Source organism: Mizuhopecten yessoensis, unplaced genomic scaffold (genome assembly GCF_002113885.1).
Source record: "Mizuhopecten yessoensis strain PY_sf001 unplaced genomic scaffold, ASM211388v2 scaffold11103, whole genome shotgun sequence".
Taxonomy (NCBI): Eukaryota; Metazoa; Mollusca; class Bivalvia; order Pectinida; family Pectinidae; genus Mizuhopecten; species Mizuhopecten yessoensis.
This window is the reverse complement of record NW_018408881.1, coordinates 93,262-117,169: the sequence shown is the minus strand read 5'-3', so window position 1 is coordinate 117,169 and position 23,908 is coordinate 93,262. Positions and strand designations below refer to the sequence as shown.

At 34.6% G+C, this 23,908-nt stretch overlaps 2 protein-coding genes across 5 annotated transcripts in view; one reads left to right on the top strand and one right to left on the bottom strand.

Moving 5' to 3' along the window:
* The window catches only part of LOC110465852 (P2X purinoceptor 4-like), a 27,483-nt gene extending 19,482 nt beyond the window's left edge, over positions 1-8,001 (top strand). For 2 of the 3 annotated variants that reach the window (XM_021521960.1, XM_021521959.1), the window contains exons 11-12: positions 1,065-1,192; positions 3,796-8,001. In XM_021521960.1, coding sequence (XP_021377635.1) covers positions 1,065-1,184 — 120 coding nt within the window. In that variant the 3' untranslated portion in view covers positions 1,185-1,192; positions 3,796-8,001. The remainder of the gene's footprint in view (positions 1-1,064; positions 1,193-3,795) is intronic. The other variant, XM_021521961.1, reaches the window with a different exon arrangement.
* A 6,011-nt stretch (positions 8,002-14,012) lies between these two features.
* Positions 14,013-23,908, bottom strand: part of LOC110465855 (espin-like) — a 39,270-nt gene continuing 29,374 nt past the window's right edge. The window contains exon 15 of one of the 2 annotated variants that reach the window (XM_021521964.1): positions 14,013-19,235. In XM_021521964.1, coding sequence (XP_021377639.1) covers positions 19,077-19,235 — 159 coding nt within the window. In that variant the 3' untranslated portion in view covers positions 14,013-19,076. The remainder of the gene's footprint in view (positions 19,236-23,908) is intronic. The other variant, XM_021521965.1, reaches the window with a different exon arrangement.

Below are 23,908 nucleotides of genomic sequence, written 5' to 3'. Positions count from 1 at the left end.
CCTGAAATCACACTGTCTGTCTGTTAGATGTCTGAATGTCTGTCGTCCGCAAAATCTTGTCCGAAACTTCTCCTAAAGTTGTGCAGTGACTTCAAAGAAAACTACAGATATTCATAACTACCCCCTGACTTTGTGCATCCAGGTATGATTTTTTTATTCTGACCCTTTTAATGGAGTTATGGCCCTTTGATAAAAAAAATCCTTGTGCGGACAACTTCTCCTAAACTACTGGGCCAATTTCACCCAGAGTTTACAAGTAAGGAAACTATCCCCTGATGTTGTGCATCCATTTAGTATATTTTCATTCCAATAGATTGACTTCATATTGAAGTTGTGCACCTTGGTATAATTTATTCATTTTGTTTTCATTTCAACCCTTTTTTATGGAGGACAGATATTCCCTTTATGCTAATTGTAGGATGCAGGGGATATCTTAGTTTGCCTCTGGATAACGGTTCTAGTTGATCCTCACCTGAACAATAGTTGTTAGTTGGACCTCATTTTCAGCTGAAATAAAAGTAAGATACGTCATGTTGAGTGATCATCAGTTGTCCTACCAAGAAACCACTAGTAAATCTAATTTTTAAATTACCCTGAGACGACGAATAAATCTCATTTCAGATTACCCAGAATGCACACTCAAATCTCATTACTAATCTCCCAGAAACTAGCAACAAATCTCATTTCAAATTACCCAGAAACAATCAGTAATTCTCATTTCAAACCTTTCAGATTACCAAGAAACTACCTGTAAAACTCATTTCAAATTTCCCAGAAACTACCAGTAAAATGCATCTCAAATCACCCAGAAACCACCAGTAATTCTGATCTCAAATTACCCAGAAACCACCAGTAAAACTCATCTCAAATTACCCAGAAACCACGATTAAAACTCATTTCAAATTACCCAGAAACCACCAGTAATTCTCATTTCAAATCTTCCAGAAACCACCATAAATTTTCATCTCAAATTACCAAGAAACAGGCACTAAATCTCATTTTAAATTACCCAGAAAGCACCGGCAAATTAAATCTCATTGATCTGACACTATGTTGCCCTATAGGGTCAGGAGGCAGAACATGTGGCCAGTTTATGTGACTCGATCAATGCAACAACCTACCATACTTACAGCCCTGGTGATCAGGTGTCAAACCCCAACAGTAATTCTCATTTTCAATTGTGAAGGTCAAGGTCAGTTCATTTTCAATCACCCACGCTAATTAGCATACCACGACGTGCCTCTGCACCACCGCTGGTATAGGTCACTGTCTCCGGTCTATGGAGTGAAGATGTTCGGGAAAACTGTTTGTTGTTCCTGTAAGACATGATCCTTAGTCATCCTGGCTTATCAAAATACCATCACATGCTTTTAGGTGCTTGGGAATTTCTTGGTTTGTTTTAAGCTCACCTGGTCCAAAGTACCATGGTGAGCTTATGCCATACCGCAGCTTCCGTCATCAGTCCGTCAACTTTACCTTTAAAACGCTACTAGTCATGAACGACTGAGCAGATTTTGACCAAATTTGGTCAAAAGCATCCTTGGGGGAAGGGAAACAAATTTTGTATAAGTGGTGGGTCTGGCCCCACTGGGGGCTGAGGGGCAGGGCCCAATAGGGGAAATATAACAAATTCTTTAAAATTCCTCTTCTTCTGTAGAAATGAAAGGATTTGTTCCATTTTTGGTCTGAAGCATTCTTGGGTGAAGGGGAACCAATTTTGTATAAACCGTAGGTCTGGCCCCCCTGGGGGCTGAGGGGCGGGTCCAAACAGGGGAAATATAACAAATTCATTAAAATCCCTCTTCTTCTGTAGGAATGGAAGGATTTGTTCCATATTTGGTCTGAAGCAACCTTGGGTGAAGGGGAACCAATTCTGTATAAACCATGGGTGTGGCCCCCCAGGGGCCTGGGGGCGGGGCCCAATAGGGGAAACATAGCAAATTATTCTTTAAATTCTTCATCTGTAGGAATGAAAGGATTTGGTCCATATTTGGTGTGGAGCGTCCTTGGGTAAAGGAGAACCAATTTTGTATAAACGGTGTGTCTGACCCCTCTGGAGGCAGAGAGGCGGGCCCAATAGGGGAAATAGAGATAAAACCTTTAAGATCCTTCTTCTACCATAGAGATTTAGGGATTTTATCCCAATTTAGTCTGGACCGTCAATGGGCCAAAGGTACTCAATTTTGTATAAGCATGCAGTGGGTTTGGTCTCCCAAGGGGCAGAAGGGTAGGGCCCAATAGGAGAAATAGAGGTAAAACCTTTAAAATCCTTCTGATGGGATTTTATCCTTATTTAGTCTGGAGCATCCTTGGTTCTAGGGGACTCAATTTTGTATAATTGGTGGGTATGACCCCCCTAGGTTGCATATAGGGGTGGGTCTCTGTTTGAAGTTTGTTCTCGCTATATCTCAAGTACTGGATGGATCTTTCTGAAATTTCATATGTACTTAAAGAACCTACTTCATACCAATTATTTAAAACATATTCAGGTGAGCGATTCAGGCCCTCTGGGCCTCTTGTTGTTAAATTTCCTTTACTTTTTAATGCATGGAAATCTATTAGACCTGAAAATGCATTCATTGGAAGTCTTGTGATAGTTTACTCATTCACCCCTGAAATTTCATGATGAACTATTCCAACTTTGAATTGGAAGAGTTTATATGTGATTTCAGGGGTGAAAGAGTTAGTGTCAAGAAAACAAATTCAGATCATGATCACTAGATTTATCTTAACTTCATAAATGAACAACTCTGCACTGACTGGTCAAACCATTCAAGAAAGGATAAATGGAAGCAGCACTTGTAATCTTTGATCGGCCATGTTTGTATGTTGTTGCTATGTCGCCGGTAACTAGCCGCCTCTTGCTCTCCCTCCTACATATGTGTTCTCCTTCTCGGTGCAAGTTAGATAGATGCTAGCTATCTGTTTCATCTTTCAATAATTAATTAGTTTATATCAATAGAAAATCATAGATTTACATGTATAATGAAGATAATTTTTTTTAAATGAATGAAAATGCAAGATTTACAGTTTTAATAACTTCGACTTAAAATATGAATTATTTTTATTTAGTTTAATTGTATTCATTGTTATAATATTCACCCATAAGGGTGGTCGGGTGATGCAGTGGATAGCGCGATTGCCTTTCACCAAGGCGGCGGGGTTTTAGTTCCCTGATCGTACATGAAAAGGTTTGGGATCACCTGCCCGACCATGCGGGTTTCTCCGGGCACTCGGGTTTCCTCCAACATTCATAACAAGTTATTTCAACTTATATTAATCACTCTTGTTGGCCTGGATGCTAGTATGAGGGGGGTCTTAATGTGGGAGGAAACCGGAGTACCTGAAGAAAACCCACGTGGTCGGGCAGGTGACCCAATACCTTTTCATGTTCCATCGGGGAATCAAACCCTGGCCACCTTGGTGAAAGGCCAGGGCCTTATCCACCGTGTCATCGACCACCCTCTGTTAGTAGAGCATGTTATAGATATCCCAGCTGGTTTTGAAATCTTTACTTGGTGAATCTTAGGACAGACATCACATCTGGTTGTGTTATATTAGGTTGTGTTATACTATCTAAACTTATTGCAAAATCATTCTGTCACAATACAATTGCTGGCTATGAAATTTCATTGAAATCAAAGCAACAATAAATAATACAATGCACAATTTTACATTTTTTTTTTAAATATTTTAAACTACATGTCATTGTTTAATTCTTAAAATCTTGATATTAATATCTCACAAGAATTCATCGAAATTTAAAATATAATTTTACTTTTATTTTATTTTTAGACCATGGAAAATGAGACTGATAATAATTGACATATGAAAGAATGACAGAGAACTGGTCACTGGAAAAACTGGACAAAAATCACAAGTTGACCGGTCGACAAAGCCAGCTCAGTAATGACCAGAGGATTACAAGTGACCAGATGCTACAAGCATTTCTGTGATATTACTTCGGGACCGGCAACCAACTTGTTGAACTCCTGTTAAGATCAGTGTGGCTGGAGGATCGGAAGTCAAAGGTTTCATCTGCTTCAAACCTGGAAGTCCACCCATGATCACCGCACATAAATCTCTGATTTAACTCATTCACCCCTGAAGACACATTTGAACTCTTCCAATTCAAATGATGGAATAGTTCATTATGAAATTTCAGGGGTGAATGAGTGAAAGTGCAAATACTACATAAAAAAAAACTTTGACCAGGCCCAGTCACGTCTGTGAGGGTGATTGGGTCTTTTATAATTTCAACTCCTCCTGAAAAAAGGGAAAGAGGTGCTACTTACAGCAAATACATTAGATATATTCTCTTAAACAACTTTTTCTCACAAACAGAGAATTAATGATGCGATATACCAACAAAACCTCACCTTACACATATGACATTTCATTGCCAAAAATACTTACTTACCATAAATGTCATATGCGACCTGCCACAATCAGTAAAACTTATCAAACCTAAACATTGCATGTCCCTTATGATATTTTGAGATTGCTTTTAACCCATTCACCCCTGAAAATTCATAATGGACTATTCCAATCTTCAAATTGGAAGAGTTCAAATGTGTCCTCAGGGGTGAATGAGTTCATTTGAGAAATTGGCTTTGATACCAAGATTTACCTGTACTTGGTAGAATGTACTGTCCTTAGGGACATCGTTTCTAAATATTGGCTCCCTAACCTGTCAAAATCATCCAAAACTGGTTTATTATTATCATAGAACAGGATGTTTTACATGCAATGTGCTTTGTTTTCTTATCACTATTAAAATATTTTTAAATGCAGCCAAGCATTTTTCATTATCCACTTTTTTGAAGAGAAAGGTGTCTTACTGTGTAATGTTACAGCCATTAATTAATACATTTAACTCATTCCCCCCTGAAATTTTATAATGAACTATTCCAACCTTTGAATTAGAAGATTTCAAATGTGTCTTCAGTGGTGAATGAGTTAAAGCTATATATTGCACAGACAGATTGCGATAAATTACAATAAGTTTGTTTTGTAACACATTGTATCATAAAAACATGAATTTAAGCATAAGCTACCCTACATGCTCACAACATTTTACCCAAAATGGCACTCTTCAGACAATTATTGATGTAATTTATACCATAACATAAGTATTTGTCCATTTTTTTCATAAAAAGATATCATCCATTTTTATTTCTGATTACAAGTTGATGTTTCCGGCTCTTGATCCTATAATTAGGAGGCAAAATACTATTTGGGTCTATTCGTCTGCTGGATAACCGAAATACTCGGTAGTGAAGCGGACGTAAAACCTATCAATCAATCAATCTATTTTGGGTCATGTAGGCTCTTCAACAGGTGAAACTGTACGCTGAAAGGGACCTTTGATATTTCGTCTAGTTTTGGAGGATAATAAATATAATCAGAAAATGACACATACATGTAGTTCAAACATTGTTGAGTCAAATGAGGTTCTTATCAAATTTTTATTCCAAAAGTTGGAGAAGTTTTTCGAAAAAATAAGTTTCTGGAATGAATGATATCCAAATAGATAATATCACATCGCATGTGAATTAAGAAATTTATCTTATCAAAAATATTTCTAAACTGGAAATGTCTGTGTCACTATAATTAACAGTCACTAAAGTTGTTGATATACAGTTGAATTAACATAAAAGTATCTTGTAATGAAAATTTATAATACATAACAATATTTATTTGAATTACATGTCAATTTCCTGGCACATTTTCTCACAAGTGTCCTGTTTTGGGTACACTGACATTTTGACATTCTACTAAACCTCCTTTTATATATGTAGCCATATCATACAGCGTGAACTTGATGACCAAAGTAAACTATATAATATTTGTAATACATTTTATGGGAAATTATTTCTCGTAATTAATGAACTTGACCATTTTGATACAACTTGTTGTAAAATCAAAAATTTAAATAAAATATACATGATTTTATTCATTGTTGTAACAGATCCTTTTAAATGTGTTGTGAGGGTTAATATTACATTTAATAACAATATTTTTGAAGTAAAAGCCCACCTCCGATGTCTATTTAAAGACATTAGATATACAAACTTTGTGATGAATGTTATGCAAATCGTGATGCTGATTCCACGTGTACTTTTTTCAGACATGTTCCCCCTGAAACATACAGATTATTTTGACCTCAGCGAAAGCGTTGGTGATGTTTTTTAGAATGTTTAAATGTTTCAAATGTTGTACATATTAAAACAATTCAATGTTACCTGCCATATCAAGTATCATTCCTTCATTATTCACTTTCAGCAATTATCACGCATCGGTTGATATTTTGTTCATATTTTTACCTTTTCTGTTCATTTATGTCTGGCCGCAACGAAGTAGGGGAAGCGAGACTAAGGTGTTGCTTTCTTAGCTAGACTTAGTTTCAATTTAATCAGATTTGTAATTATGGCATACTAATATCGGTAATGTACTTTTAGTGATTGACAAAATGTATCGGTATCACACTTATATGATGTATTTAATGAAACGGTGCCATAATACTGTATACCAGGAAATGTTTGCCTTCCCCAGTGAAATCCATATTCCCCCAGTGAAAAAAATAAACTGCAGTAAAAATTTTGCGGTATTCAGTAATTGAACTACAGTCACGCTTGTGTTTAACAAAGTCAATCGTGCAAGGAACAGGAAAAATGATAGATTTATGGCCAATGTACAGTGGTACAAGAACAGTGAAATATAATGACGAACTATTACTGTTTTGTACAGCCCTGTGCTAAAAAGGTGGCTATTAATTCAGGTTTTATTGTGAAGCTTCACAGAAAAGAATTAATTGTACCTACAGAATGACATATCTTGATTTAAGTTTTAACCCTTTCAACCTTAGGTAACATTAGTAAACTCTATCATAAAATTATCTGGATGAGTCCATTATGGTGTACAGTGGTGAAAGGGTTAATGTACTGGCTTATTTTTGCTTGGATTACTCGGGTCGTAAATAGATTATTTTTTTTTTTTTCATATACATGAATTTATTGCTTTAAGTCGGACTAAAACAACCTGTTGTGTTGACTTTACATGGAATATTCATATTGGACAGTTGCATTTTACCCCTAGATAAGCCCATCTGTTTATTGTTCAGATATGTCGAGTACAGTATATATGCCCTGGGATGTAACAACTCTTTCACCAGTAACACTGTCCGATGATCACTTTTCCTTAAACAATAGATTTTTTTATTTCATTTGGCATGACAGGCTTCTTATGTCTCTGATATCAAGCAAGGCTAAACAGGCAACATATTTTTTTCTTAAAAACTGTAGATGTCGGATCAATACTAATTGGAGAAGGGTGTATGTAGTGCAAGGAAGTGTTATCTCGCCAACACTGTTCAACATGTACAAGTTCAAGATGTACAAAACAAACATGGCAAATATAGTAGATTACTACTCACTAGCTAACATTATCAAGCCTATTACTGCCATCTTCATGTGATTATTTTAATTTCTTAGTTACAACATAATGGTGCAATTACAATCAATAGAATAAGGGGAGATAATAACATTATTATGTAGCAGAATTGGACTGAGTAGATCGCCAGCAGACCAGGTAGCTCAATTGGTTATAGCGTCCGTCTAGAGTTCAGAGTTCGACCCCCGGTCTGGCCATTGCATTTCTCTTTTCCCAGTTACAAATTTGGCATCCAAATAAGGGGAGATAATAATATATTAGTTATAGGTGTAGCGACACTAAATTATTTACTATTTAGTGTTATTTGGTTTGAAAGGTTTTACATAAATAGATTGTGACACATCTGTAATCAATATGGTAATTCAGAGGTCAACAGGTCAAAGTTGTCAGCATCATAAATAAGAAATTATTTTCTACCTGCCTAATGTGATGTCCCACCTCATCTATATGTTGATTGATGACATTCCATCGACGAAATTCAAATTTTACAAATTATGGAGAAAATTCATTTGTTATTGTCTGTGTGTCTAGATGTATACCAGACTGATGTACATGTATAAATTTTATTTTATGAAATAAAATTGTTCAAATTTCGTCATTTTCGTATTTTTTATTTATTCCATTCAGTTTATACATTATTCTGTTTAGATTTAAATTTTAAATTGCCAGATTGAAAAGATCTTCACTATCATGTATTATTTTGAAACCTGACGTTAAGGACATTGTATGAATTCATATTTCTGTCGTCGGCACCAAAAGAGTGTGTTTCTCTGTATTTCAGGTAGAGAGCCTCAGCACTTTGTGTGCATCTCCAATGAAGACAGTTCAAAAAACAACATTTTTCTGACCTCAAATTCTGAGGCCTGTATACAGTAGAAAAGTGATGAGAAACTGATGGTGCCATAACAATGTATCACAGTATTTTACAAAAACTTATTTTTATGTTCAACTTATAGATTGCTACAATTGATTCAGTTGGATAATATCTTGATGACCATTTCTACTTAAATTGAGCATCTTTGCCCAATGACAATATATCTGGGTCCACTTGTATAACACATCTCAACTCTTGAGATTTCCTCAAGTCTAAAATTTCCCATAGACAATACATTGCTTGAGATTTTCCTTAACTTTGAGATGTTTTATACAATTGGGCCCAGAATACGTAACCAAAAACATTCTTTCGGAATTCAGTACTCAAGACGTACGTATTGTAACACCCCAACACTCTACCTTGATTGACAGACATTTTCTTTAAGATTCTTTCTTACTGTTTAATAATCATAAAATATGGTACTAACTGGTACATCCAATACAAATTTACTTCTCTTTCGGGTGAAATGTCCAAATGCTTTGGCAAATTGAAATTTTCACAAATCAGGGGAAGTGTTGCTCATGTGACGATCATTCGGTTCCCTTCATCCATATTATCCCATATTGGCAGAATCACTTTTTTCATTCACTTTCAAGAAAACTTTAAAGCAAGTACTAAATACACAAATACAATGCTCCTTCAACAAGTTCAAGGCAACAGGGTCAAGGTCACTTATTATAAATACCTGTTGTATTTGAAAAATATTTGCAGCTCTCCCAACTATTATGGCATTCTGATTTAAAAAGAAATTCAACCCAGTTGCGCTTCACGATCACGGAACCAATGTGAAGGTCGCTGTAACGTACTTCGAATATCTTATCTTCACTTGACTTGATTTGTTTTTGCCTCTGGTCCAGACAAAAATTATAGATAATTCAGAACGTAATTTGCCTGCCTTCACTTCTTTGTGAACAAGGCAATCCGAAGTACCCCACTGGTAATGTCATACTTCTTGTACTCCGCTCTCTGCCAGCCAAGAAATACTGGCATACCAAATCTGGTTACTCCAGACGGAATTCATATGGAAAATATGCTCCAGGCAATTTTTTGAAAGGCATAAGGTCAAACCATAGGTCATAGTGAACTTCTTTATGTACATGACACTCCGCCACTGATGGGGAACTAGTAAACACACTTTACTGAAAAGAATTGAATCGCACAAAAACGTAACTCATATCAATAATATATTGATTGAGGTCCATCAGCTCACACAATGTCGAAAAACAAAAACACAAGTCCAAATATTTTTCTATATGTAGCATTTTATTTCTAAAATACTCCTGCTATCATTCTGATACTATCTCCCTTGGAAAATCTACAGCAAATTGTTCCACTAACAGATACACCAGTCAATGTACAAAGATACAAAAATATCACATGTATGTATTTCTCATTACAGATCAATTATCTGTACATAAAAGTGATATGGACACAGGTTTTGTTAAACAGCTTATTTACCGACATCACCAGGTTGTAATGTCAGGAATGAGGTACTATGGATAAAGCTGAATTGAGAATTTGTAAAATAAAAAGTATAAAGCAATAATAAACAGACATCGAAAACTTGTAATCTCGTGGGGAAACAAAAAACTTTTCTGAATAAAATTTTCACTTTTTTATTTTAATTATTTCAATAAGAAATTTGGCATTAGTACTATTCCGCCTTTGCGTATTGCAGAGTTATCTTTTCTTGTGAGCAGGTATTGATTGTTACGTCATTGGTATGTGTAATTTTCTCAAAAATTGATGACGTTACTCTCACAAACCAATGACGTAACAATCAATACCTGCTCACAAGAGAAGATAACTCTGCAATACGCAAAGACGGAATAACATCTTTTTCGATTATCTTAAGTCGGATTGACCAGGATCAACGTTCATGTATGAAAATAATGTTCATTCTTCTCTAGGCTCAAATTCTATTGGTAATTCATAGAGAAAGGTGGAACATACAAATTTATCAATTCTGTAGGAAAGTGATGCAAAAATTATTTTTTTTTACTATATGTGTAACTGCTAAACCAGATTTTTTACAAAATTTATATAATCATATTACATCTTAAGAAATAAAAGTGGCAATGAACTACATGACATTGTATGGTAAAGTAATTTAAGTTCATCAGATAAATATTTCTTCACCCGACAAGAAATACAGGAACTATAATTTTGCTATAACAGATTGGTCTCTGAACCCTTTCACCCCTATGTTACTTTAAAAAAACTCTACCATAAAATGATCTGGATGAGTCCATTATGGTCTACAGTGTTGAAAGAGTAAGAATCAAAACATAAATCAAAACAAATATAAGGAACATTAAACCTGTCGCATGCATAACACCCTTTAATCGGGTGATATATCCCATGTTTTCATTTTATTAATAAAAACGCTTTTAAAATTCATTTTATTTATATTAAAGCTCTTTCTAAAATCAACCATCAATTAGAATCTACCAAATTATAAATCTAAGTTGTATTTACTACTTGGCTTACAATAAAAAAAAACATGAAATTGCCACAATTATTTGAGACATTTTATAAAAAATTAATATAATCTGTTATGTGTTAACTATAAGGATATTTTTTTAAGTTTAAATATTTATATTTGAATTATTAATAATTTCATTTCTTTGATGAGAGAATTTATTATTTTTGTTTTAATTCAGAATAATTATATTTTGATTACTAATAATTTCTTTACTTTAATGAGAAAATTTATTTAAAAAAATATGTTATTAAGTATCTAAGCACAATAATGAATCGTTGCATGAGAAGGAGACAGTCTAGAATCCGACTAAGTTTATAAGTAACAATAAAATATCTAATTTGCAATGAAATCCATACAAATTTGGCCTACCTACATGACGTTATGTGTAATTAATATATATATGAGTTAATATATAATGTACCATTCTATTTGTACAACGTGAATAAGTTACAATAAGGTTATATAAATAACAAGTCTATATTTTGTGACATAGAATTAAAATTTCCTATAAAATTTGCTCCAACACTACCAAACAAAATCTGTGTCTCACAATGCAATCAAATGAAGTAAAAAAAAAGATGCCCTCTGATTGGTTCAATTTGAACCAATCACCAATTTGAATTAACATATTTCGTAAAATGGTGGTTTATCACAATTCTTTCCTAAGAAACGATAATCATCTTTCGACAACTGTTTAATTTTCTTAAATTTTCAATTTCCATATCTTTTGTTCTATACATACTAAACTGTTACATTACATGTAATTCATGAAATTTGAAATAGTGATTTTATTTTTATAATCGAAAAATAAGGGTCAATGTAGGATAAAATCATCTATAACTGCATATTCCCATGCTGGCTTTTATCCATGAATACATAATGAGGATGTGATATATAAATGTATGCCGCCAATAGGATTGTAATTTACACAAGATTTCTACAGAGGCAAGTTCAACATCCAAAATAACTAACCGCATCGGACATAAATGAAATATTGGACGGATTAAAATATATATAAAATTGATGTTTTTAACGAGTGTGAGGTGTGATTATAGCACTTAATTAAAATTTCGTCTCGTCACAAGGTAATTAATTTATCACATTAACATACAACACAATTATCAGAGATATAGTAACAAGGATTTAAAATCAGACATCATGCATCTTTAGAGTTTTCTGTTTATTATTCAGTCAAACTTTCAATGACATATCTTTAAAGAGCCAATCAAAAACAAATAAGAGAATGAACAAAATTTGCTTATCAACTACGTGCTGAAGCCAATAAATTTATAAATCAAAAGTTTTTAACGCTAAACTTTATACTTCAAATACCATACTTGCCAACCTTTTGAAATTTCTATGGGAAGCGTCTACATGCTCAAAATTACAAAAAAATAAAATAAAAAATGTTTGTATATACCCCCAAAAGGGTAAAAATAATACTTTAGAATGGCATCTTTAAGTTTTGAATGAAAAACTGTAGTTTAGCAAAATAACTGGTTGAAATTTTTCAAAATTAGGGTCTAAAATCGGGAGTCTAATCCTCAAAAATAGAGAGAGTTGGCAAGTATGATATACACAAATATTTAAAATAATTTCATTTATACCCAGAAAACCCTAATGGAGCAAAAATACCTTAAATTAAATCCAATATGATAAACATTAGGACTTGGATGGATGGAAGGGCGAGTGTTTTTCTGAGGAAAATAACGTTATAAAGCTCTGAAAATTTACTGTAAGGCCACCATGAATCATGTAACAGAATTTATATGTATCTTACACTTCATCTAAAGGTGCAGCATTTATATACAGTGATAGGAACATCAAGGTTATAAACTTAACATTTCATCAAAGAAGTGTTGCATTAATATAGTGAGAAAAAAACACGAATATTTCCAACTCGCCATGCCCAGGAAAAAGGTTTGGAGTCAACCAAGTATATAAGCAGGGATAATCCTGGAGGGGGTCATGGGGTCATGGGGCCATTGACCCCTCAAAACTGAAAGTGACCCTTCCATGTTCCAATTATTGACTAAAGATTGCTGAAAATGGTCCACTCCTCTCAAATTCCCGAATTTTCCCTGTAATATAGTTTTGAAAGGAATACTAATAATTATAGGCAACAATGACTCGGAACAAACTATATTTTGCGTTCAGAGGATAATTTGGCTCACCCACAAGTAATCTGGATTTCTTTATTTCTTTTCCAGGTTCATGGCAAAATGATCGCTAGAGTTTATATGTAGGCATTTTTATGAGCCAATCATGGTTCTTGTCACTTATACCACATACTCGAGATTCCATTGGTTACTTTTACCTGCATTCTCTGCACTCCTGGAATATAGCATGACAATATGGAAGGCTCCGACATGTACGGTGCACCCCCTTGTTGACGACACAAATAGACTAGTTTGATTCTTTGATGAACCTCAAAAAATTGTTCCGTAGCGTAACTGTAAAATCAACAGGCTATGAAAGTGGTGTCGCTTCTCTGTAATCCTCAAAGGACAAGTATCAGCCTAACGATTGGCCGAGTTTTAGCCTGAAACCAATCAAATAGCTAACTACGTGCCGTTCAATTTTGTCACGACATATTCAAGGGGTGCAAAGAACGTAAGTGAACGTTACCCCTGGATTTTCGAGGATGCATACACAAGTACTTATATAAAAAAAAAAATGTTTTATCGTTGTAATCTATAACATTTAAATGTTTCAAATTTCCTTTAAAACCACACCACAGTCTAGGTAATACAAAACAGATGTAACACGGCAGAAAACAACTATCACAGGATAAAAATGAGATCACTAGATACCCCCCACGATGGGATAAATCCTATTTAGAGTTACATACAAGAACAAAAATATAAAATTTGTCTGGTAAGCCTTATTTTTCTTGTGTTTTATCAAATCATAAATAATCAACATGAAACAAAAAGATGCCCCAAAATCGTGTGTGAACCAAAAATTCAATATTTGATCAACTGACTCCTGAAAGGCAAAATGAGCAGGCAATATTATTTTTTAATACCTTACTGCTCGAAACGCTATCACAGGTGAATGTATACAAAAAAACGGTGATATTTTACAATTTTTCAAAACATGTAAAGGAGACATTTTTTTTCAGGTTGTAATAATTTACAAATCGTCATTGTATGTTTAATCTCCTTTGTTTTTCAGTACCCATGATAAAATAATAAACAATTCAGTACCCATGATAAAATAATAAACAAATCTGACATCAGCGTTTATATAACATATCTACAAACTGGTCTTGACATGCAGACAAATTTGAACGGACATAAAAAAGAAGAAAAAAATTCTCTTGAAAGATACAAGCATAAATAGATGGGAAATGGCACCACACAAACTAGTATGAAAATGGAAAATGTATTACAATTTAGTAGACATTTTATTAAGTGCTAGCTAAACAACAGTGTAACGTATTTACTTAACAGTATCACAGATGTAATATATAAATAGTACAGGTGGCAACGGGACTCGCGTCAAATTTTTCAAGAAGAAATAGTCGGTTAAAATTTCTTCAAAACAAATTTTAATTTAGCAAAATTTACAAATCAGAGAAATAAATATTTTTATATACAGGTATTTCTGCCAAACCACAAACAGATGATATGCCTGTTGAAATGCATACCAGCTGATCTGATTTCAAATGAATCGGTGAAATATTAGCGGGACACGGGGCAGTACCTGAGGTCAAAAGGCATAAATATGTAATATCAAGAAACATAGGATCACAGCCGAGTGCAGCATAAAAGATGGCCAATCACATCCCTGTGTGGTCACTATCGACGTTACCACGGTAACGCCACAAACGTTCAAAAGATCAACCACAAGTCACGAGAATCAAACGACAACCGTCCAAAAGATCAACCCGACAAGGATCAAGAAACAAACTTAATTATAAGTCAAATTTTCAATGGTAAATAACATAAATAATATTTAAATAAAATATTCCTCTTGGAAATTAGACCAAATACTTATATTAATATGGCACCAACACTCAAATGACTTAAATCTAAGTTGTTTTATGATTATGGGGACAGATATCAAGAATAAATTTCAAACTTGCCAAAACTGTGTTCATAGTTCCTGTAGACGTCAGGGTCAAGATTTACGGAACTGGTTATCATGAAAAAAAAGTGTTAAAACCTCCTTAGCATGGACTTGATAATCTAATGGCTATTCCAGAACAAATTGTTCAGAATGAAGGAGCAGAAAAATTAGCAAGTCATTCTGAGAAGAATTTGGGCAGCAAATTTTCGATAGAACAAGATGTACAGGGTGAGGGTGGGAAGCAATTTAGCACGGTTAATGATTAAAACTTTTAAAAGTTGTTATCCTGAAGTGTTTTTTAAAGGATTGTTGATCTGAGCTATTCTACCTGAAGAGATTTGAAGAACCTAACTGTTAGAGACGAATGGTATAAGAGCATGCATGGTACAGTCTGAATATAATAGACAGGTACACATTGAAATGATATGAGTTAAATTGTTAACATTTATTAAACAACCTTAACATCACATATGGAATGATTTTAAGTGAAAAATAAAAAAACAAACAAAAAAAAATGACAATTTAAAACGATTTTCTTGAGAGCTAAGACAACATATACAAACATATAAATATTGGATAATTCTACAGACGTACATTACGTAAATGGACGGATTCACAACCTGGACGAGAGTAAAAATTGTTATATACGATGGACTTTAAATGTTAAAATATAAATGTATAATTAATAGACATGTATAAATAAATATTTAAACAAGACATGTACTAACTCTATCAGGTAACGTAACAGGGGTACTGCATGGACGGAAATTAAAATAAAAAATGCAAGACCTCAAAATCAGTAAATTGTGAAATACTCGTTTCTGGGAATGTGCTGCACAAAACTATTTTGTAAGATTTTAAATTTACGAAAAAGAACAATAACTATACGGTATAAACAAATATTCGTAATCCATCCTTGTGGATTTGTGCGCGAAATAAGTGTCTCGCAAAATGTAGCACAGTACAAGCCAGACGAACTTAAAGCTCCAATTCACAAAATGCCATTATGAGGATTTTTATCACTTCTCCCCTTAAATGATTAATATGCAAACATTGTGTACAGTGTACAGGTGTAGGAAAGAACAAGATAGAAGTATATGTTCTACCGGAGAAGACGTTATAATTAAAAGTTCAATTTATGTTATTGGGCTGCAAGGATATGTTCGACGATACATCGCGGTATTTTGAATACGGTAAGATACACCAATATTTTTTTGGGAGGGTGCGATACATATACAATATTTTCTGGATTTTGTCAGAGTTTCTGAATCTAGTCTACTCATATCGGTTCCAACATGGCGGGTGACAGCTACAGCTCGGCATGCACGTCGAAAGACGTGAATTGCGTGAAACTTTAAAGTCATGCCCATTTTGGACCAAGTCTATTTGTAGTTGTAATATTGCCATTAAAAAACTTGCAACATATCTTTTCTCTTTTCTTCTACTGTTACTATACGTATTGTGATATGTATCGTATCGTCATGGTGATGAATCGTTGCAGCCTTAAATATGTTGCATGGCAATGTTATAAGCCGAACCGATTATGACCAATACTTATTTATTTATCGAAATAAAATACCCAGTGTGTATTAAACTCAACAATATTCCGTCATTATAAGTTGCTCGAATTTGTGGCCAGTGCTATTGTATTTATCAGAATAACCCTTTCACCACTGTAGACCATAATGGACTCATCCATATCAATGCATGGTAGAGTCTACTAAAGTTACATAGGGGTCAAAGGGATAAGGTATGTTTTATACCAAACAGTCTCCCTGTCTCAGAAATATGCATACCCTATATACAAACACAGATATGTGATGCAAGCAGGTTGGCAATGTCACGAATTCTCTGTTAATGGATCACGAAGAATAATGATTAAACAATTTACTGGTAAACTGGCACTTAATAAATATGCAGGATTTCCTTTTTCGACATCCTGCAAACAAGCATTCAAAATCAGTTTAATAAGTATATTTTTCACACACATCACAAAAAATAGTGGTCAAAATATTAATTTTTGAATTAAATTTTAAAAAAAGTCCAGGAGGTTTAAACTCCCTGACAAATAGTACACATCAAAAAGATTGCAAGTCTTTTGATCAGTTCACATCACAGAACAAGCAGAAAAGTAGATTATTGCTCTCATAGAAGCTCGTAATTTGTAAAAGCAGTTAAACTTACATCACAAGACCATCCAGCATTCTCCAAGTTACCCTCGAAAGCCTCTAGTCACCACTGATTATAATGACTGATGCAATTTTAGCCTACCGACTTACCTCCCCTTAACTACCATTTGGATATAATTCTACTGATTCAGTTGGACTAGGAAACTTCTGTCGACCAGATAGCCAAATCGGTTGGAGCAATACTATAACAATGTGAAGTCCAAGGGTTTTGAATCCCGGTTTAGCCCCCAAAACGTTTTACACTCCGAACACTGTTGTTGATTATATTTGTTTATCTAATCTTTATTTTCTCCTGAAAGTCCTGCAAAGTATGGTTTTCTTTTCAGAAATGATTTATTAAAATAAAAGTCATGCCGGAAAAACCCGTTTCCTATACACAGTATTTGGTTACAGTTTCTGACAGTGGTACGGGGATCCTTAAGTCACATTGTTTTTGCAATTATGGTTGTATACATTTTACTACTCGGAGGATTTCAATTCAAGGATCAATAAGATCTCGTGTTCTCAATTCCGGTGAATAAAACCCCACGAGAGTCTGAGAGACTTTAAAAGGGGTAACTTGGAGAATGCAAAGAAAATAAGAAAACATGAAGTCTTGGCACAAAAGGTGAAATCAGTTGATTTTTGAGTATTGAGAAAAACTCACTACAGTCATAAGTTAGAATCGAATTACAAACATTTCGTATATGTCGTCCCACTCTCAAACAGGAAATCTGTCTTTATAAATAGTGTTCGTCAGTGCTGTTGTTGTACTTTAAACACTACTTGCAATCTCCCGTCAACATTAACCACCAGAAAATCACTAAAACATACTGCATAAGATTTCGTTGACACATGATTTTGCGGAGTCAGACAGTACATGTATACTCTTATATTCCACCGTAATATTCCATGGTAATATTCCAGGAATATTATTGAACATCGAAAGTGTCAGGGTATACACATGACTTCAGGATTAACTCCCTTGAACTATGTTACTGTATTGGAGCTTGTCACCAGCTTCAGTGCCTAAAGCCTCTGTTTGTATCTCCTTCGATTCAGTGGTTATATAAATCCACAGTATTGATACAATAGTATGGTACATGCACAATGTTGGTGCAGGGCAAATAGAGTATTTCAGTTTCTCGTAATAATATATCACGAAATACTATCTGTATGCATTTATCTTCAAGACCTTTTCACATTAGCGATATCATCACATCTTCACCAAAACATTCCAGCGATATCGCCGCTTTTGCTGCACCAGAACATTTTGGTGACGTTCTGGAAATATCGTCACAGCTGCACCGGAACATTCTGGTGACATTCTGGTGATATCGCCGCAACTGCACCAGAACATTCTGGGGATATTGTCACAGTTGCACAGGAACATTCTGGTGACATTCTGGTGATATCGTCACAACTGCACCGGAACATTCTGGGGATATTGTCACAACTGCACCAGAACATTCTGGGGATATCGCCACAACTGCACCAGAACACTCTGGCGATATCGTCACAACTGCACCGGAACATTCTGAGGATATCGTCACAACTGATCAGAACATTCTGAGGATATCGTCACAACTACACCAGAACATTCTGGCGATATCGTCACAACTGCACCAGAACATTCTGAGGATATCGTCACAACTGCACCAGAACCTAGTGAGGCTTTTAGAGCATTGGAGTGAGTATCGCCACAACATCGCCAAAACTCTGCGGCGATATTGCCACTCATGTGCCAGACCATTATGGTGATATCGCCAGAAACCTAATTTGCATTTGAAATCTGAACACGCAGCCATATCGCTTCAATGCTATGCCAGAGATTGAATGTTTCTGTAAGGGTTAATTTACAGTAACCATTTAAATTTCCTCGTGTTACGAAATGATTTCCTAGATTCGGAGACGAAGGGGGTGCAATAGAACGGACTTAGGCATATATACGGTCACTGATCCCAGAAAATCTTTGGAGCTGGACGAGTTGTGCAGGTGTAGCTGATCGAAAAGGTGGGCGTGGTTATGAAGAGCTGCTGGATCGGCCTGAGTGTGGGCGTGACCGGCGGGAGGGGGAGGGGCTCTTGTGCCGACGACTGGATAAAGAGCTATCTCTGCTCCGCCCACCAATGGGGAGGGGTGGCTTAGCACTGGTTGGAATCATCCTGGAACTGCGACTGTCCTGTAAAACCAACAAACATGGAGAATCAATTTCTCAATTTCTACAGTTTTAACAAAGCTAAGTTACTCTGTTAGTCGGTGCAACTTCAACAACATTCATCAAACTAAAATTGCCTACAACAAAATCCTGATCAAAATACAGGAATAGTGAATTCATTGCTTTTCATATTTCACACCTATCTAATTACCTGATCGGAGATATTTGTAATAAACATTGATTCCTGTATATCCGACCGATCCATCCATATTTAACTCATTCACCCCTGAAGACACATTTTAACTCTTCTAATTCAGAGGTTGGAATAGTGTGAAATTTCAGGGGTAAATGAGTTAAGACAACATTCTGAAACTAATAGCCAATCAATGCCATCTGAGAATGAAACTGATATTACATATACATGTATACTGATCACATTATTAAACGTTTTATTTACTTTAAACTAAGTACATCAAAGTACATCTCTTCATTATCTTGACATCATAAACTGTTTTTGTAAAGAGAAACAATAGCCCTAAAACCAAACTCAGCTGGAAGAAATCTGACAGTGGAAAATTCTGAGGTCTTTTATGGTCTAATAATTTATGCATGCATGTTAAATGAAGTTTGTTCAGACATTTTCTTTAAAAAAGTCCCTTTTTCCTGTAGATCTGGGCCCCCTAACCTCCTCAAAGAAAATGCTGGATCTACCAGTTCGTAGTACACAAAGTAATTATATCCTATGCTTAATTCATACAGTAATAGGGAAAGACTGCACTCTCAAACTGAAGGGTTGATTTTTCAGTATGTGATATACTAGAGTGAAATCAAGGGCAGAACAACATAATTGGAGATACATGTATAAGCCAGCTATAGTGTAGTCAGTCATGAATTATAAATACATACATGTAGTGTAAAATAGTAAAATACAATATACCAACCGTGTATAATATCATAAATAATGTGATATTTTAAATAATAATAAGTGTTAATATAATTGCCATGAAATTAATAGTGTAATATTGAAAACTCTAGTTTAGTGTAACACTGTAGTAAACTATATTGTAATACTGTAAACTATAGTGTAATACTGTAAACTATAGTGTAATACTGTAAACTAGTGTAATATTGTAAACTATAGTGTAATACTGTAAACTATAGTGTAATATTGTAAATTATTGTGTAATAATGTAAACTAAGAATAGTGTAATTTCATAAACTACAGTATAATACTGTTACCTATATTGTAATACTGTTACCTATAGTGTAATACTGTAAACTATATTGTAATACTGTTACCTATAGTGTAACATTATTAACTATAGTGAAATATTGTTAACTATGAATAGTGTAATACTGCAACCTAGTGTAATATACTGTGTATTGTGTAATAGAGTATAATACAAATAGTGTATTATAATATACTATAGTGTTATATTGGTAGAAGGAGGGTAACATGTTTTAGTATACCACTTAAATTCTTCAAAAAAATACCTTTACAATGTATTAAAGTACACCTGAGCTAATAAATTTTACGATTAATTTTCTTGACATTGTTATCTAGTTACTACCTCACAGGGTCGTTTTCTGTGGCTTTGCTTTTCAGGAAGAAATTAGGAAGTGGTAGAGGGACAGATTCATTTTCTGTAGTTCAAACGTAATTCAATCAGAAATTACATTAGCAACAAATTTCTAGATTTTTTGATTTTTTCAAACAATACATGGCAACTCTCCAATGTTAATTTCACCCTAATTACTACATATTGAAGGGTGAGGTGGTGAACTAAAATTCGCTGTCATGCTTAAATTGCCCTCATTATGGAAGGGGAAAAGGTAAAAATTAAACTACAGCAAAAATTTCCCGGTATATATATAGTAAATGTATGACGTTTGGTCATATTCTATCCACTATACAATGAGAAACTAATGTATAACTTTAGCCAAATGAACTTGACATTTGACCTTTGACCCTCAGCCACCACACATTTTTCTCTTTATACAAGTTTTTTAAGTGTTTAACAACTATTAGTGACAGTTATAATTAATTACTTTGTAAGATATTGAAGGTTGAAAAACTTCTTCCTTTAGAAGAACGAAGCATTATGCTGGGAACAGTCAAACACATTTTTAGTGGGCTAGCTCTAAACATTTCTTGTGATTAGGCATAAAAATAGAATCTTCAATTGAACAATAATGTATATATTATAACAGTGTCTACTTAGTAAATATTTTGTTGTTGAATATACATGTGCATTATGACATTATAAACGCCAATTCATAACAAACAGTCTTTTACTTGAAGCACAGACCAGGCTGAGGGATTCCAGTATTGCCAGTTAGTAATGCTACGGTACACCAGAACCCCTATACATCTGTACTAGACCACAAAGCACCATTAGTACGGGGAGCGCATACTTTATAGACAAGCGGTATAAAACTTCTACACAACAAATATAGCAGGATAAAAAAGAACTCATGAAAACATAAATTGCATGATTCAATAAATTTGGCCTATGAAAAACAGACCGCATATATTAGGTGCAAATAATATTAGTTATCTCTGAGTTAGGAGGGGTCTACGGGCTCATAGACCCTATCTGGTTTTTATAGACCCAGAGCCGAAGGGGAGGGGTCTATAAAAACTTAAGGGGTCTATGAGCCCGTAGACCCCTCCCTCCTAACCCAGAGATAACAAATTTGTCACCCCGACAACCTTTTATTACATTTTACCTGCAAAGTTATAAGTCACTTTGTGAGTTTGAGTTGTACTGGACTGCTACCAAAATAGCCCCTACTGGACACCTTTCCGACAATATTTCGGACAATACACAACCATCTTTATAATCAGCACCCTAGCGGCCCCCTCATTGCCAGTGTTTCGTTGAATTTGTTGTCAATTAAGTAGGCTATTTCACCCTGTGAATGATTGGCACACCTCAAACGCTTGGGTGTGTGTCACGAAGCCATCTTTGTTGTTATGAAGAGAGATTCTAGTTTGAGTTATCTCCCCCTGGCAGAGCGGGGTCTATAATTCTATAGACCCCGGCAAGTTCTCCAATCAGACAGAGTGTTACAAATTAGAAGGGTGACAAATGTTAATATTCACGGATTTTATATTTACATGATGTTTTAGTCAAATGACAACCAATATACCTGAAAAGCTGTATTTAAAAGTATCAAGCAGGAAACTGCATTTTTTTCAGAATTTTAGTCCACAATAATTCTTCACATGATTGCAGACAGATCATATACCAAGCTAACACACATTATGAATATTTGTCTGCAGTCTTGTAAAGAGTTACAGGATTATAACTCTGAAAAGAAGGTAGTTCAATGCTTTTTCGATTTCTTTTATCATTGATTTTGACGATTAATTGATCTATAAATTTCAATTTCTTCTTAAAATTTAAAATTGATTTAAATGAATGGAAATGCCAATTAACAGCCAATATCATCCAGCTATCTGCATTATTATGATTATGACGTCACAACTGTAATGACGTCATAATCACAACTCCAGATTTACAGTCCCGTAAATCACAACTGACCTGGGTAGGTTTATAAAGTGGCAATGCAAAGCAAATGTAAACATTTATTATTTGCTTCCAAACCTCCGTACAAAGTTAGGAAACTCTTTAACTCATTCACCCCTGAAGACGCATTGGAACTCCTCCAATTCAACGGTTGGAATAGTTCATTATGAAATTTCAGGGGTGGATGTGTTAATCAACCCTTCCTTTCCAGAGTTGTATCAAAATAAGGCCACTCTTACAATAATCTTTTTATTTTTGTCATATCAATTGACCAAATGGAGACAGACAATTTTAAAACATTCTTTTTCCCCAGATTACCTTTTATGCCAGAACAATGAAAATTTGCCAATACCTGGCTGTTTTAACCCTTTCACCACTATATACCATAATGGACTTATCCATATCAATGCATGGTAGAGTTTATTAAAGTTACATAGGGGTGAAAGGGTTAAGAAAGACATCCTGTAATACAAATCATGATTTTACAGCCCTAAAATAGACTAGCAAATTCTTTCTTTAAATCATCATTTAACAATCTAAAATCATTTCTTTTACAGAGTTGTCTCCCATTTTACCTGTCCAAGATTTCTCTGTTACCTCGAGAATACACACCGTTAGGTATGACAAATACCTGACATATGCAATAGATGACACTAACATAACAATAAAATATGACATCACAATAAGAATTCAAAAGGAGAGATGCGCAAATCCGGAGAGAAAGCAAATAACAAATGCTCAAAGTCAGATGGAAGGAAAAAGAATCACCCTCTTGAACGAGGGTATGAGAAATAAAATTCAACCCTTATTGGTGAGATCCTTGAATATCTTGCCCTAACTCTGCTTAACTCATTCACCTCTGAAGACACATTTGAACTCTTCCAAATCAAAGGTTGGAATAGTTCATTATGAAAGTTCAGGGGTGAATGTGTTAAAGCAAGTCTTGTGTTAGACAATCAAAAATAGTACTCCTTAACAAAGTTGAGATTTTTAAATCAGTTCAGATTTCCGTCATAATTTTATAACTAGGGAATGATTCTTTTTATAAGAATAACTTATTCTAAGCGCGAATTCAAAACCCCAGCTAAAATTTTGATTATAGGTCTGCCATTTGTTTCTATCAATGTCATGAACATACATAATACAAAGGCACTCATATTTCCT